This window comes from Palaemon carinicauda, chromosome 19 (genome assembly GCF_036898095.1).
Source record: "Palaemon carinicauda isolate YSFRI2023 chromosome 19, ASM3689809v2, whole genome shotgun sequence".
NCBI lineage: Eukaryota > Metazoa > Arthropoda > Malacostraca > Decapoda > Palaemonidae > Palaemon > Palaemon carinicauda.
Genome location: NC_090743.1, coordinates 80925459 through 80943223, shown reverse-complemented (window position 1 = coordinate 80943223; position 17765 = coordinate 80925459). Strand labels below are relative to the sequence as shown.

General features: G+C 48.2%; 1 protein-coding gene across 1 annotated transcript in view; it reads left to right on the top strand.

Moving 5' to 3' along the window:
- LOC137658693 (E3 ubiquitin-protein ligase RAD18-like) overlaps positions 1-17765 on the top strand; it is a 297989-nt gene that overhangs the window by 28299 nt on the left and 251925 nt on the right. Inside the window, exon 2 of the mRNA XM_068393684.1 lies at positions 12330-12395. Coding sequence (XP_068249785.1) covers positions 12345-12395 — 51 coding nt within the window. The 5' untranslated portion in view covers positions 12330-12344. The remainder of the gene's footprint in view (positions 1-12329; positions 12396-17765) is intronic.

Sequence of the window (17765 nt, the reverse complement as noted above, 5' to 3'; positions counted from 1 at the left end):
AGTTCACAGACTGTCAAGCAGTTTCATAACGTTGCCTTCTGGTCTGCTGCTTTTGCACCAGTGAAACCCTCACTGAGAGAACCTAGCTTTTCTCGGATATGGTTCCTGTAGATGAGAAAGTGCTGTTCTCCCTCCTTCTGATATTCCCTTGAGGACTCTGTCATTTGGAGAGGAGCCTTAAGCTGCTTAGCCTCCTATGGACTTTAATTTAAGCATAACATGCTTCCAGGGAGGGTAAATGGTTCCGCTTCAGTCGCTAACCCCGTCTGTTACCACACCTGCTCCCATAGACCTTGGGCTTTGTTGCAAGACATGCAGTCCAAGCTTAGTCCTTGATAGAGGATTTTTTACGGAGAAGAACCTTCTTGCTAACGACCTTCCTACCGGTTGGTTGTACGCCCTGTTGACGCTGAGGTATCCTACTCACGTCCGCCAGTTGAGATGGTTCCTCCACCGGTGCGACCCAGTGTGGGTTGCCAGTCGCACGTTGACGTTAAGCTACTCTCGGAGGTGGTTGTGGACGTTCAGTGTGTCACTGGGAAGACGTTCAACAACCAGCAGAGGTGACTTGTTGTGACGCAGTGCGGCAACCTCAGCAACCCGATAAGGGGTTGTCTGTACTACCCAGACAGTCTAGACAGTTTCGGGTTGTCGCTGTACTTCCTCGCATCCCCATGGTTGACAGTTCACAGACTGTGCAGCAGTACCATGATCTTGTGTCCGGCTCCGTCACGCATCCACCAGTGCGACCGGATTCAGCGAGTCAGACGTTGCCCACTCCGTTGCCGTTTCCTCATCAGTTTCGGATGAGGAACCCTCTGATGAGGACATGGCTGAACAAGAAGATCAATCCCCAGCCCTGCTATCCATCCAGAAGATGCTGAAGAAAGAATACGGCCCTGTCAGGCTGTGGATGAGTCTGGTTAGGACACTGTCATCCGTGGTTCAATTGGTGTCACTTGGAAGACTACACCTCCGTCCTCTTCGGTTTCATCTAGCTCTTCACTGGAAAAGGACAAGACGCTAGAAGCGGTCTCGATCCCGGTTTCCGGAAGATAAGTTTGGTCTAACCTGAGGAAAGGACTTTATCAACCGTTTATAGGGTCTTCCCCTGACTGTTCAGACTACCAACCACGTTCTCTTCTCAGACGCATCGGACGTAGGCTGGGGTGCGACCTTAGGCGGTAGGGAATGCTCGGGATTATGGAACTCGAGTCAAAGGACAATGCATTTTAACTGCAAGAAGCTTCTGGCAGTACGTCTGACCTGGAAAAGCTTCAGGTCTCTCCTTCAAGACAAAGTAATGGAGGTCAACACGGACAACTCCCTGCTTTGATGTTCATCTCCTAGCAAGGAGGGACCTACTCTCTGACATGGTGCGAGTTCGCTAGTGACCTCCTCTCCTGTTCAACAGGTCTAGACTTTTCACTAGTAACAAATTTCTTCCAAGGCAACTTGAATGTCTTAGCAGTTTGTCTCAGTAGGAAGGGACAATAATTCCAACATATTGGACCCTCCACAGAGATGTATGCAAGAGACTTTGGGTCACCTGGGGCCAGCCAACCATAGATCTCTTCGCAACCTCGATGTCCAAGAGGCTCTCAATACTTTGCTCGCCTATCCCGGACCCAGCAGTGGTTCTTTTAGATGCCTTTCTACTAGATTAGTCTCATCTAGATCTATATGCATTCCCTCCGTTCTAGATTGTCAACAAGGTACTGCAGAAGTTCGCCTCTCACGATGGGACAAAGTTGACACTAGTTGCTTCCCTCTGGCCCGCGAGAGAATAACTTACCGAGGTACTTCGATGGCTAGTAGACGTTCCCAGAACTCTTCCCCTAAGGGTGGACCTGCTACGTCTGCCACGCGTAAGAAGGTACTCCAAGGCCTCCACGCTCTTCGTCTCACTGCCTTCAGAGTATCGAAAGACTCTCGAGAACTAGAGGTTTTTCGAAGGAGGCAACCAGAGCGATTGTTAGAGCAAGGAGAACATCCACCCTTAGAGTCTACCAATCGAAGTGGGAAATCTTCCTAAACTGGTGCAAGTCAGTATCCGTATCCTCGACCAGTACCTCTGTAACTCAAATAGCTGACTTCCTTTTATATCTGAGGAAAGAGCGATCTCTTTCAGCTCCCACTTTCAAGGGTTACAGAAGCATGTTGGCATCAGTCTTCCGTCACAGAGGCTTAGATCTTTCCAACAATAAAGATCTACAGGACCTCCTTAAGTCTTTTGAGACCACGAAGGAGCGTCGTTTGGTTACACCTGGTTGGAATTTAGACGTGGTTCTAAGATTCCTTATGTTAGACAGGTTCGAACCACTTCAATCAGCCTCCCTGAAAGATCTCACCTTTAAGACTCTTTTCCTGATATGCTTAACCACAGCTAAAAGAGTCAGTGAGATTCATGCCTTCAGCAAGAACATCGGATTTTCATCCGAAACGGCTACATGTTCTACATCTTGGTTTTCTAGCCAAACACGAGCTGCCCTCTCGGCCTTGACCAATATCGTTCGTTATTCCAAACTTATCGTATGGTTGGAAATGAACTAGAAAGAGTATTATGTCCTGTAAGAACTCTTAAGTTCTATTTTAAAAACCTTTACGAGGCCCGTCTGAAGCTTTATGGTGTTCAGTTAAGAATTCATCTTTGCCTATGTCAGAGAATTCTTTATCCTATTATTTTCAGACTGTTAATACGAGAAGCTCATTCCCTTCTGAATGAGGAAGACCAAGCTTGGCTGAAGGTAAGGACACACGAAGTTAGAGCTATCACAACTTCCGTGACCTTTTAATAAAATAGATCTCTGCAAAATATTTTCGACGCAACCTTTTGGAAAAGCTAATCAGTGTTCGCGTCTTTTATCTTCAGAATGTCCAGTCTCTTTACGAGAACTGCTACACTCTGGGACCATTCGTAGCAACGAGTGCAGTAGTGGTGGGGGCTCCACCACTACAATTCCCTAATTCCAGAACCTTTTTAATCTTTCTCTTGAAATATTTCTGGGTTGTCCGGAAGGCTAAGAAGCCTTCCGCATCCTGGTTGATTTGGTGGGTGGTCAAATTCTTTCTTGAGAAACGCCTAGATTAGAGGTTGTGATGAGGTCCTTTAGTATGGGTTGCAGCCCTTCATACTTCAGCACCTAGGAGTCGCTCAGCATCCTAAGAGGATCGCTAGGCTCAGTAAGGAAGACGTACTTAAAAAGGCAGAGTAACGGTTCAAGTCGACTTCTTTACCAGGTACTTATTTATTTTATGTTTGTTATTTTGAATAACGGCTAAAATAAGATACGGGATACTTAGCTTCTTTGTTAACATGTATGCTGGTCTCCACCCACCACCCTGGGTGTGAATCAGCTACATGATCATCGGGTAAGATTGATATTGAAAAATGTTATTTTCATTAGTAAAATAAATTTTTGAATATACTTACCCGATGATCATGAATTTAAGGACCCGCCCTTCCTCCCCATAGAGAACCAGTGGACCGAGGAGAAAATTGAGTTCTTGTTGACAAGAAGTACTTGAGTACCTACTCACAGATGGCGCTGTTGTGTACACCCCCACCTGTATAGCGATCGCTGGCGTATCCCGACCGTAGATTTCTGTCGGGCAACAGAGTTGACAGCTACATGATCATCGGGTAAGTATATTCAAAAAATTATTTTACTAATGAAAATAACATATTTTGGAGTGTCCTTCTCCTAGAAGGGTTGCTTACCATAGCTAAAGAGTCTCTTCTACCCTTACCAAGAGGAAAGTAGCCACTGCACAATAACAGTGCAGTAGTTAACCCTGTGGGACAGAAGAGAATCTGTAAAGAAGATGCCAGACTATTCGGTGTATGTGTAGGCAAAGGGAAAATGAACCATGACCAGAGAGAAGGATCCAATGTAGTACTGTACTTTCTGGCCAGTTAAAGGACCCCATAAATCTCTGGTGGTAGTATCTCAACGGATGGCTGGTGCCCTGGCCAACCTACCTAGTTTGTGGGTGCATTTGCCTTTCTAGAAACTACCTTGCATTTATAAGTTAGGATGTCTTTACATGTATGCTATACAGTACAGACAATAATATTTGGTAGGTTGGAGTAAATAACTGGTAATCCTATTTGAGAAAATATGAGGTGTTGCTGGTGAATAATTTGGTGGATGGAAAGAGTTTGTTGACAATAATTGTAGGAAACCATTTGATCTGACACAAATACAAACCCTTCGCTATTTATAGGGATGTACTTTCGGTGAAGCTGAAAGATAAGCCTTGATAATTTTAGTGAGGGATAACCTCCAAAATCGCTAGTAAGTGGGAAGGGGTGTGGGGATACCCCGCTCACTCACACACTTGGGCTGAGCACCCACTCTTCTTTCTGGCTCAGTAGAGGATGGTCATTCTGCCTCTCTCTTCCGCAAAGACTGGTCATTTAATAATATTGTTATTCTTTTCCTTTCAGAAGTTTGCTTGGTTTTCTCCTTGGAAATCCCATGCATACCTGCCCTGGTCCTGAAGGCCGCTCCTGCAATACCTTCATGTCCGCCGTAGTGACGGACCCCCTCCTGTTGTGTCTGGCTGGCTGTGGCTGCCGGTGTCAACGAGACGACACCTGTAGGGAGTGGTCTGTCTCCCAGTGGGAGAGGTTCGGGAGAAAGAAAAAGATGAAGGCTAAGCGTGATACTTTGCCTTCGGGGTCATCGTCGAAGTCGAAGAAATGGCGGTCTTCTTATTTGACTCCCCATCCTCTGCCAGTCCTCTCTAGGAAACGGCTGAATAGCATTACTGTATAGCCCTGGTTACTCCAGGTCAACACTGTAGGTCAAGGGACGGTGCCGATTTCTATAGTGAGTCGGTCCCGCCACTTCCTCCATGGAGCACCTGCTCAATTTCTGACTTGTCTTTTTGGCTATCACTGGGCGTTGATGGCCTCCCTTTTAAGGACGTTCTCTTTTGAATCCTCAGTTGGGGGCTGAGCGAAGGCTCTCTCCTACTTCTTCGGAAGTTGAGCCCTCCCCTGTAGGCCCAGGTGCTGCTGCCTGTTGGTCAGACTTCTGGTTGTCCGTGACTGATGGCGAAGACGTTGCAATTCCACTAGGAGCAAAGTTCCCCCTTCGGGGAAAATTTCTCATTTGCAAGAGAGAACCGCTTGTGTTCAGCGGTCTCCTTACGCCTACGCTTCTCTCCAAAAGGGGGTGCCAGAGCTTAGTCCTTGGTGATGTTCTACTTTGGGAGAACAAACCTCTATTTTGAGAGAGGAAGCTTCTTGTTGGGCCTCAGCAGTTTCTCCCTCCATAGGTTTCTGCTAGACGTTTCCCTTCGGGGCTTCGTTGGGTGGAAGGGTTTTTAACCCCTCGTCACCCCGGGCGGGCTCCTCCCTAGCTTTAAGGAGACGTCTCTTTGAACCTTCGAGTTCAGGTCACGATGTTCCTTCGGGTTCTCGTGACAATCTTGCTTGGGGCTTGTGTGACCCCGAGCCTCCAGGCTCTTGTAACCTGGGACCTTCGGGTCCTCGTCTCACTAAGCTTTTGGGCTTTTGTGACCCCTGGCCTTCGGGCTCTGGTTATTTTGAGCCCTTGGGCTTTCGTGACCCAGAACCTTCGGTTTCCTGTCGCGTAGAGCCCCAGCCTCTGAGCTCTCGTGACCTGTATTACGTTGAGCCTTTGGATTGTCGTAACTAAGTCTTTGGACTCTCGTTGCGCTGAGCCCTTGGGTTTTCGTAATCCATGTTACGCTGAGCCCTCGGGCTCTTGTGACCTGCGTTACACTGACCCCCGGGCTCTTGTAACTCGTTATGTTGAGCCTTAAGGCTCTCGTAACCCAGAGTTTTTGGACACGTGACACAGAGCCTCCGGGCTCTCGTGATCCTCGTCACGCTGAGCCTTTGGGCTCTCATGACTGGCGTTACGCTGAGCCTCTGGGCTCTCAACCCTCGGGGACCTTTGGGTCCTCGTCACAATGATCTCTTTTGGTCTCGTGACACAGAACCTTTGGGTTTTCATCCCACGAACCCTGTGGGCTCGCATGACCAGGGGTCTTTATAATTACTACGATCTTTCGAGGCTCTGTGGCTAGAACCTCCAGGTTCTTGTCCAGGGTTCATGGAACCCAGAGTTTCCACACTCGACTCCTGATAACTCCTCAGGGTTTCGTCATTCAGGCCCTGCTCGGTTTCTAGCTGCATTACACAGCAGAACAGTGTTGCGTGACAGAGCAGCGTATCCAAAATTACCACCCTCACTAGAACTGTTCCGTTACCCTCCTTCTGGTCGCATAACGCCAGTCCGTTTGGTCTTGCCAACTGCTCCAGCCTCGTCCTTGGAAGAAGTTCTGTCACCTTTCTTGGTTGCGGGAGATGGTATCCCTGCCCAGGAAAACTCGCGAGGGGAGATTTCCATCAGTCTCGCTGGGCCTCCACCTGCCCCGAGACAGCCTTCTCCACCTTGCCGCTCTCCCCCTCATCACTTGCCCTCGCTGGGCAAAAGACTTGAAGAAGCTCTAGAGCACTCCGATGCTCAGAGGTATCAGTGTGCAGCACTTCCCCTCCCCCCAAAGGGTAGGCCAGTGCCAATTTTACTTGCAGGAAAGGAGTTTAGGAACCTTCCCAGGTTCCCAACCCTGGGATCCATTCTGTCCAAAGGATTCCCCTCCCAGTTCATTGGGAAGTAGAGACTCCCTCATGTCTGATCGCATTATTTAACGTAATGCAGGCCGTCATGGGGTTCATCCTCATTCCTAATCCTTGGGTGGTACCACGAGGATTCCGTTGTTGGCTGTTCTCCTTCCAGGTGCCTTTCCTCCTGTAGATCCCAGGAGGAGCTCATAAGGCTCTGCTCTGGCAGCACTTCCTCTTAAGGAGAAATCCTCTCTCCTTGAAAGAGAACCTGGGAAGAGAGCGCCCTAGAATCCCAAGGGAGTCACCTGCAGTTCAGTGTTCCTCATGTGAGACCTAAGGGGAAAAGGAAAAGGATCAGGCTGTCTCCCCCAAAGGAGGACAGGCTATCTCTTTCACAGACTCCTTCCGCCTCTCTCCGATTGAGATGGTGCCTAAGGAGTCTCGCCCTCCAGTGCAGTTTGACGTAGTTCCCCCTCCCAGAGAGGACCATCATCCTCTCAGGACAGAGGAGGCCGTAAGGCCTTTTTTTTTGAGGAACTCTTGCTGCAGTGCAGAGAACCAAAGAACTTGTTTACCATTAAAAAGTCCTCATTAAGAGCTCACCCACCTCGGCAAGAGAGGCAGAGGAAAGTCTTCCAGCACATCAACAGGAGCTGCCCTGTCAATGGTCTGTCCTGAATTCTTATGGATGAGAGCTCAGAGATGGATGAGCATTATGATCCTGAGGATGATCTTTTGCCAGCTGCTGCTAGCTCTAAGCTCTCGTAGGCGGAGCAGTAGGAGTCAAAACACGCCTTCTGGCAGGTTCTAGCCTGCATTCATTCCATCAACGGACTGCAAGATCCATGGGCAGCCCCTCTTGAGGGAAAGGACACAGTGCTTGATGAGGTCTATGGCACCCAGAGACCCATGAAGGCCAATGCAGCTTTGCTGTGGTCAAAGGGGTTGAAGAATGCCAGACAGAAGGCAGTGGCTCAGGCCACAGGTTCCTCCACCTCCTTTTGCTACAACTCTTCCTCTAAACTCCTCCCGCCACCTTATGTGCAGCAGAGAAGGTATTACGAGATTCTCAATGAGCTGGTTCTAGCCTTGCCTCTTGACCATTCGATAGAGGCACTTTCGAAGGGCACAGCCTTCGAGAAAGTAATGGGACTCTCATTCTCGTACTTGGGCTCAGAGTTCCTCAGCCAGGAAAAAGTTGCAAAGTATGCCATGCAGGCAACTTCTTCGTGGCTTGATTTCTGGTTGGGATCTGTTGGACAACAGACCCGGTCTCAGGACTAGTCTTGGGATTCCATGAGGAGGTTGATGGAAACCTTTCTTTTGCCAGGCAAGAGGGCGATCGAGTTCCTCTCCCACCAGGTAGTGAACCTTTGGGCTGCCACCATCCTGGAAAGAAGGAACTCGATCATTGGCAGGTTCCATCGACAGCTCCCACAGGCCGAGATGTCTAGGCTGAGAAATTCCTCCTTAGGGGGGAGTTCTCTTTTCGAGCCGGAGGATGTCTAGCGGTTGGCCTAGAGTTGGAGGAAGACCAAACCTGACTCCCTTATCCAAAAAGCCTTAATATCAAGGCCTTACCAACCTCTGCTGCACAAGAAGCAGCCGGCTTTTAAACTGCCAACAGGTAGGGCTAGGGTCCCATAACAACTGTCCCAAGGGTGTATAATAAGTTCTTTCAAGGCAAAAAGTCCTTCTGTTGAGGGAAGGGATAGTGGATCTGGCAGAGGCCGATGCTGCTAGGACAGGAAATCCTTCCATATTTCTATGTGTGTGTGTGTGTGTGGGGGGGGGGTATGCCTGCAAAGCTGTTGGCTAAGGTGTCGGCAACAGTAGACCAAACCCTGGATGGTCTAGGTGATTTATTCAGGGTATCTTGTCCTGTTCATGCTATCTATCCCTCCACTTACTAGGGATCCAGTCCCAGTGAACTCTTATGTGAAGGGATCCGCAAAGGAGTTATCCCTCCGGGCAGAAGTCCAGACCATGTCGGAGAAGGGTGCCCTCCAAGAGGTCCTCGATGGGTCCCCAGGATTCTACAGGTGACTGTTTCTTGTAAGAAAGGCGTCTGGTAGCTGGACACCTGTCATCAACCTCTCGCCCTTAAACAGGTTTGTCAGTCAAACCTCGTTCAAGATGAAGACAGCCGACACAATCAGACAAGCAATGATATCGCAGGATTTCATGTGTACTTTGGATCTCAAGGACGCATACTTCCAGATCCTAATCTATCCGTCTTCCAGAAAGTATGTAAGATTCATGCTGAACCAGAAGCGTACTAGTTCAAGGTGCTGTGTTTCGGTCTTTCCAAACCACCCCAAGTGATCATGAGTGTTCACCCATGTGTCATCCCAAGTTACCTGGACGACTGGCTGATTTTAGGAGACACGGCGGTGACCCTTCTTCGCCCACCGAGACGAGCTTCTAAGGTTTTGCCTAGACCTGGGGATTATGGTAAATTGAGAGAAGTCTCAACTGCTCTCCTCTTAAAAACTGGTATACCGGGGCATGTTAATAGACACCAAATAGCATAAAGCTCATCAGATGAAAGAATTCAGAAGCTGGCTACGTCTGCTCGGCCATATATTTTCTTTGGCCTTTCTAGTTCCCAATGGACGCTTCAAGATGAGAACCTTCCAGTGGTGTCTCGAATCCCAGTGGAATCAGGCCATCGATTCCTGGGACCTAGTCCATATAGCAGAAGAGGTACAGACTGACCTCAGATGGTGGCTAGCAGACAAGAACCTCTTGTCGTTCCTCCCTCGGAATTTGTACTCTTTTCAGATGCATCAAAAGAATGGTGGTGGCCCCACATGCTGCACCACACCATATCCGGCCAGTGGTCAGAATCAGAAAGGTATCAGCATGTAAATCTCTTAGAGATGAGGGCGACCTTCCTCGCCCTCCAACAGTTCTACCAGTTCCTGGCGGGGCACTCTGTGGTATTGATGAGTGACAATACCACAGTAGTAGCTTGCCTAAACAAGTAAGGTGGTACGTTTTCGCAGCCCCTGTGCCATCTAGCAGTAGACATACTCAGATGGTCAAAAGTTAACTCTGTGACCCTATCTGCTCACTTCATTCCGGGTAAAAGGAATGTGCTTGCAGACAATCTAAGCAGAACAACTTGGATAGTGGGCTCTGAGTGGTCTTTGAATCATCTAGTAGCCAACAAAGTCCTGACTTTCTTGGGTTCCTCAACCGTGGACCTGTTCGCTATGGCCATGAACTTCAAGCTCCCGCTGTACTGTTTCCCAGTCCCGGATCCCCAAGCTCTTTGGCATGATGCATTCCAACAACGGTGGCAAAACATGGACATGTACGCGTTCCCCCTGTTCCATATGATGAGAAAAGTCTTTAATCAGGTCAAAAAAAGCAAGAACTTATCGATGACTCTAATAACTCTGCTATGGCATCAAGCAGAATGGTTCCCAGACCTTTTGTAACTAATTACGGAGATTCCGAGGGAATTCCCTCGATTTGACTATCTACTCAAACAGGAAGGGGTCTTAATCCCCTCAATGCCTCTATTCCAACAATAGCATAGTTTCTTGTACACCTTCGGGAAGAAATGTTTCTCTTGGTTTTGGCGGTTAAAGGCTTCCGCTCAGCCTTCTGCCTTTAAACTGAAAGTAGATATTTCCTCCACGGAACTTTCCTTACTCATACGTTGTTCGGGTCCTTCAGTCTTCAAAGGGTCCCCTCTACGAACCATTATGCTCTGAATCCTGACCCTCCTCCCCAAGAACGACCCAGCTCATGACATCAGGGACATTGTAACGTCCCTGATGTTCTAGAAAAACTACTCTGTGGCACAGGTACTGCAAGGGGGCATGTGGAAGCATCAGACTACCTTCACCGCCCTCAGGAACATGGATACGTTTTCCATTGGTCCTGAGGTGGCTGAGCAACAGGTGGTTTAAAACATCTCAAGCTCTTTGATGGACAACTAGGAGAGGGTTGAGGGCTGAGGTTACCCAGGTAAGTTTGGGGTGAATAAGTAAAGAGTGACTAGCTTCCTTCTTCCTTTCACCTTCTCCCCCTCCCCCTTGGGAAATCAGCACCATTGTACCCGGCACAGCTGACCTTACCTCTCTCCAGGTAAGATTCATTTTACTTGTCTATCCAAGCACAGAAATAATACTTGTTGTGTCCCCAATACCCCTGTGAGGGAGGCTATTGGGCAAAGTCTCATTACTCTCAGATTCCCATGACTCGAGATCATATTACCAAGACCAGCCACATTGCTAGTATCACAAACACACATCTTCTGCAGGCTGCTAATTGTGCGTAGCACAACTATTTTATCTGGGGCCGGGTTCCTACTACCTTTGGTCTCATACCAAAGGAGAGAGAGCCCCGGGTCAATGCCAAAGCTATTTGGTGAGGACTTCCACCCTCCTAAGAGGTAAGTCATCCTTATAAATATTGAAGGGTTTGCATTTGTGTCGGAACAAATTTGTTAGTGATTTGTATTTTCCCCAACATACTAATATGGAGCTTTTTATTATTATTATTATTATTATTATTATTACTATCCAAGCTACAACCCTAATTGGAAAAGCAAGATGCTGTACAAATTAGCCTGCCAGCCCTGTCTCCCAAGACCTGCCTTTAAGCAAAGTGGGTGCTTAGCCCGTGTGTGTGAGTGAGCGGGATAGTCGGCTACCCCCACCCCTCCTGCTAACTAGCAGTTGGGGTGGTTGACCCTCACTAAAAATATCATAGTTCTTTTCTTGCAGCGTCACTGAAAATATATCCCTATAAATAGCTCCAGGTTTGGATGGTAGAAAAAATACAAATTACTTACAAATTTGTCATATTTCGAAATTTATAGGGCTGACTGAAACCAAAGAAGGTATGCCTGAAAGGCCATATTTCACAAGAGAAGCAAACAGGGATACAACCTAACCTAAAATTTCCCTCCTAATCTAATATAAGATGCATGTCCTTACCTAATGGGAGGGAGCTCTGCCCTCTCTCTGAACCATATGGATTCTGTGTTCTTATCATAAACTAGGTCTCTTTTAGGTTGTATAAGAATGTACATGACTGCCTACCGGACTGACCAGCAGTTTCAGCCAGTGTTAAGTCTCCACAACTCCTTGGAAAAGAGGGAGGGGCTGTCTTATATATGAGGAAGCACTCACATTTGGTGATGTTAAATCTAGTTATTTTAATAAATGTTATATATATCTTTTGATCATAAATAATACAGACTGTCTTGGCTAGGCATTTAGAGTTATTGCAAGAAAATTGCATTACAATATTTATGTATTCCAGCTGGTCCAGCAATCTTTGACAATAGGTCAAAGTTCTTTTTCAAGTCTGCATAGCTATACCTTGATATGGTTACATTGGCAAACCATTTGAGCTAAGGCTTCCTTATGTAAAATAAGGCTAGGTTAATCTGTTAGGGTCGTACGTAAGCCTAGTGCATCATTCTATGCTAATCTTGCAAGGTATTCACTATTTTAGGAATTGCATGTTGTGTTAATTATAGCTAGCTTATGCTCTGTTTAACAGGATGTTACATCCAGCAATCTGTATTCCCTATTGTTACTGAAATGAAAATGTTAATTAACATACAGGTCTGCAAATAGGGTAGTTTCATGATGGTTTGGTTTAGCACTTTCTTATAATACGTAGAGTTTCAAGTGTACTTGTAAGATCGACTATAAATCAATAAGTTTAATTTTAATGTTTTTATCTATTACACTTTCAGATTTTTTCATTCGTCATGGCTGTTGAAACATCCCTGCCCTGGCCATCCAACATTCCAGAGCTGAAGGTATTATGAATTTCTGTTATTTTAACTAGTTCAGCTTTTCGTGAATCTCTGCATTCAGAGTTGATTGTTGAATCTTTAATTGTAGCCTTGACATAAGTATTTTTTTTAATCCTACCATTGGTGTCTATCCTGGTTAGAAAACAGGCTTCTGCCTTTTGCTGCTCAGTTGGGAGCTGCGGCAAGTTAAGAATAGCCCAACTTTGAAACTTGACTGTTGGTTTTGGAGCACTTATGGGAGGTTAGGGACAGAAAAGATGGAAAGTCACCTGGGATTAAGCAGATGTGGCAGCAAGTGGGTAACTATCGGCCACCCCCAGCTTTTAACTCCAGTGGTCACAAAGCTAATAATTATAGAAGTTATTAGCTGAGATTTCCAAATATATGCATTAGGCAATATCACAGAGAAATTATTCATGAGTGAGAAACTAAAGTTAAAACACAAATGTGCAAAATGCCAAATAAACAAATGGTGCATAGACTTCAAAGAAGGATGCTCTGCTAACCTGCACCTTAATAGTGTATGCCTGTTCTGTCTGCAGGAACAGGAAATAGAAAAATTGAAAAATGAAAACCAAGAACTAAGAAAACAATTGATAGAAGTCTTGTCCAAGTTCCAACAGTCAGAAATGAGGAACAAAGAAGTCATAGATGATGTGGTAGAAAATGGGATTAGCATCCAAGAAATGGAAAATAAGGTTAAATCAAGAATAGAACCTAGAGAGGAAATAACCAACAAAAGCATAGTTCATGAAACCCACTAAAGGAAGAGTAGCTAAGGCTAAGAAGGATAAACAACAGCCTAGAAGTGTAACTACCACCAAAAACAGATTCACCCCCCTAGCAGAGGAAGAGGAAGACGAGACATTGTTAATTGGAGACTCTATGGTAAAAGGACCAAGGGGAGCACTTCAGCCTCAAAAAGAGGAGAAAAGTGAGGTCCTATCCAGGTGCCAATGCACAGAAGATAAGAAAAAGTTGTTAGTAAAACTACAGCAGAGAACAGGAAGACCACTGTTATTGGTCAGGCAACTGGAAATAACCTATTCCTAAGAAAGGATACTGCTGGTCAAATAGAAAATTCCGTTAAACAACTAGAAAAAACTTGTTGAAACAGCTATAAACAAGACCAATAATACTGTAGTTATAGGTATTCTCCCAAGACTCAATGTCAGTCACTTCACCCTCAGTAAGGCCATAGGGATAAATGAAAGGTATAAGGACACATGCCAGAGAAAGAAAGTTAAATTTATAGATCTCTGGGACACTTTCTACGTTGAGAAAAAATCATACAAAGGAGACAATACACTTTAGTGAAGAAAGCAAGTGAGTATACGGAAACCAACTTAATATCAGCCTGTACAATTACTTGAACACAGTTGACTAAGAACAAACTAGACCTTTAGAAAATCCTCGAAAAACAAATAGAAGAAATTTGGCTGAAAGCTTGGATAATACAGATAAAAGTAAACCAGGGAAACTAGCAGAGCCACAGAGGAAGAGAAAAAAAAAGATAGAAAATTTCGTCAGAGTGGCACAATTCAATGCTCAGTCAGTTAGAAACAAAATGGAAAACTTCAGAGCAATGATAGCTAGTGAGGAATTAGATGTGATAGGCATTACCGACACCTGGACTCAAAGAAAAAACAAAGGATTTTAATGGAGAATACAAAATCCCAAATTTCAAGTTTTTCAAGAAGGATTGCCATACAAAAAAAGGTGGAGGGGTAATGCGCTATGTTAAAGATCACTCAAACCTCATATGAATTGAATTAGAAACTAAATGTAAAGTCACAGGTGCAAATGTTAACACTATAGGAAAAACTATTGTCCATACTAGTAATATACAGACCACCACATCAAACACAAGAACAGGAAGTTAACAATAAGTTAGCTGTCCTATTGGGAGACTTCAATGCAGCAGTAAACTGAGACACTATGAATTCTACATCAAACACAGAGGGACATAGGTAACTATAATTTGTCAACTATGAATTTCTCCATCACTGGGTCGATAAACCAACCCCGGGAAACAACATACTAGATATTGTGCTAACAACAGACAAAAATTTAGTATCCAGTGTTTCAGTAGGCAAAAATATTGAGAAAAGTGCTTTCAAAATAGGTAGTTGTTCCGACACAAATACTCACCGAGAACTACTTTCCTGTGGAGTCACTTGGTGACCTCTCAATCTCGACCAAGGTTTTCCCGCCGTTACCCCCCTACCCCGCTCTATATAGGTTTTACCCCCGCCGCCAGGATGCGCCCTGAGGGCAGGATTAGGGCAGGTCACTGCCTCTCCGGGTCAGCATCGCCATTAAGTTCTTGGTCGTGAGATGTGAAACATCTCACTCTCTCGCTCTCTCGATCCTTTGGCGCGTTTGTGATTCCACGTGTTTCCAGTGTGGGGACTTGTGTTTTTCTTGCGTAGTGCATTATTCGCAAGTGTTTCAGTACGTTCTCCTTGCGTATATCCCAGTGTGCTTGTAACTCGCTAGTGTTGGCCCTTCGTGTGCGAACGATGGAGCATGTGCGTCGTTGCCCTGGTCCTAGAGCCGGAAAGTCGTGTGGGGCTTTCCTCTCTAAGCCAGAAGTGGACCCTCATTCCCTTTGTTCCACGTGCAGGGGAAAAGTTTGCTCCACCGCGGACACGTGTCCGGAGTGCGTAAACTGGGACGACATACAGTGGGTACGGTACAGTACCAAAAAGAAGAAGTCGTCTAAGCGTTTCCCCAGGAAAGTGAGTGGCGTGTCTTCTTTACCGTCGGTCAGTGATCGGTCCGACGAAGCCTCGGCTTCTCCGTCTCCTTCGCAGAGGAGTGGGCAGCAAGCCCCCAGTGTTGTGATTAGCCATAGCGTTCTTCCCGGTGAACCCAGTGTGAGGGAAGAACCAAGGGCAGGCCCCTCTAGAGATAACGGAGGGTCCGGTAGTGCTTCGGGTGAATCAGGCCACGTGGCAGGGGATCACGCGTCCTCAGAAGACCCCGTATGGGGCAGTGTCGTTATTTCGGAGTCCCCACCGCCCTCGTGGGCCGGTGCGTCGGGCTCTCCCCCGCCAGAGGACAACCACGCTAGAGTTCGCCGCCCGAGTAGCGATACTTTCGGGTGGAAGCTGCCGAAAACTCCGGGGAGGTCACCGCTAAGGATGGACGTGACCCTGGACCCCTGACCCCCTGGCATGGATAGAGTAGACTCAGTACCCACGATCTCCACAGCGGTCCCCGAAGACTTCCTCCAACATCCAGTCTCGGACGCCCGACGGCGAAGAGCTTCCCCCACACATCACGCGGGCAGCCGTTACGCGAGGAACGTGGCGCCCTCAGACTCGTCAGAGGTGGATTCATCCTCCGGGGGAGAAGTCGGGGAGAAACGGCACCGGAAGAGAGAGCGGGCCAAAAGCGATCGTTCCCTCTCAGGGTCAAGGTCGCGACACAGCAGGAAGCGCCCCCGCTCTCACTCCCGTAAGTATAGGAGAGATGCCTCTCCCGGCGGTGAATGGGTCTACGTCCCTTCAGGAGAGTCCAAGAGGCTCCACTCTCCAGACTCTCGGTCCAGTGAACGAGCCTCTAGGCTGCCGCTCCCTACGCACAGCCTAGAACCGCTCGACCTGCCACGCAGGAAGGACCTCGCTCTTAAGCATAAGTCCTCGAGGCCTCCGGTTCACCCCGCCCAGCGGGAGGAAACGCGCTTCCTTGAAGGCAGCCTGACCGAACCAGCCCAGCTGGTGCGGTCATCGAGCAAGAAGGATCGGTTCCCGTTGTCGGGTCATCCCACCGGGACCGTGTCCTCGGCTTCCAGAGCCTTGGGGCAGCCGAGGGCCCTCCCTGAGCCGGTGGCACCCGCCTTACGGTGAGATCCACCCTCTTACGGAGCACCCTACGGTTACTGGTCGACCTCCCTGGACCCAAGAGGAGGACGCCCGGTCTACCGTCCAAGCAACCCTACTCCCCCACGCCAGGCCGAGGCTCCCCCGTCGGAGGACTCCGCGTACAGAAGGGTGGTAGGTCTCATCAGGAGGCTCCATGGGATCGCAGAACCCTCGACTCCTAAGGTGAATTCCTGGAGGTCTAGCCTCCTGAGATTCACTCACCACGACGCCCTTCCGAAGTCCTCCCTGGCTCTTCCTCTTGCCCCAGACCTAGTACTGGGACAAGAGTACATAGATAACTTGGTGGCCAGCAATGCGGAGGCCCCCAAGTCCCAGAGTGCCTCCAAACTACTCCAGGGTCTCAAGACGCAAGGGAAGGTGTATTTTCCTGAGGGGCGGCGCCCAGGTCCCTGTAAAGTGGACCCGGTCTTAGACATCCTGGGACAAGGCGGCTCGGACGAAAGGGCCTCTTCAGCCCCTGTTTCCTTCTCACCCACGGAAGCCGCCATGATGGAGGAGATGTCAAGGGACCTGGTGAACGTCTCCTCATGGCTGGACTGGTGGGACTCCACGTTGGTGAACGTACAAGCCTCCATAGACCCCGAAGATCCAGAGCAACAGAGTCTCCTGACGGACCTTCTCACCTCCGGGGAGAAAACCCTCAAGTTTCGGGCTTACCAAGCACTCGCCTTGACGGCCAACTGGGTGCTTACTAAATGGGACACAGTGCTCTCTAAGTTGTCAAGGAGAATCCCGGACAGGGAAGCCCGAGTTGTGTGTAGCCTATCCTTAGGGGGTGAGTCTCTGTTCCCTCTGAAGGAACTGGAAGTGCTAATGGAGAAGGTGTCTAAGAGGAGAGAGACCAACGTCCCCAGACAAGCATCTTCCAGAAGGCCGCCATACAGGAGATCAGTCTCGGAAAGCGCCGTGACTCCTCAGGCCGCCCCCAGCTCTTCGAGGAGGGACGCCCCTTCCTCCTCCTGGACAACAACCCCGCAGCCCTCCCGCAGGGGAGCACCAGCTTCTGCCAGCTCCTTCAGGTCGGGTTACTCCGCCTCGAAGAGAGGCAGATCAGGCCGCCCCTCTAGGAGAAGGTAGAGGGAGAGGCCCCCTACTCCCGCCCAAGCCTCGGGTTGGGGGATGCCTCGGACCTCATTGGCAAGCATGGAAAACACAAGGGGCGGATACTTGGACGGTGTCCGTCCTGAAAGAAGGCTACAGGCTCCCCTTCATAGCGGACCCACCCCCTCTTATTCCAGCCACCCAGACAGAATGGTTGGCTCCCAGGGACCCGTTGAAAAGGGCCACCCTTCAAGGAGAGGTTTCCTCCATGTTAGAGAAGGGAGCCATGGAAGAAGTCCTTCTCCCAGGCCCAGGCTTCTACAGCCGCCTGTTCCTGGTAGAGAAAGCAACGGGGGGGTGGAGACCCGTGATAGACCTGTCGGCCCTCAACAAGTTCGTCAAGATGGACACCCCGAAATCCGTCCTGATGTCCTTGAGGGAG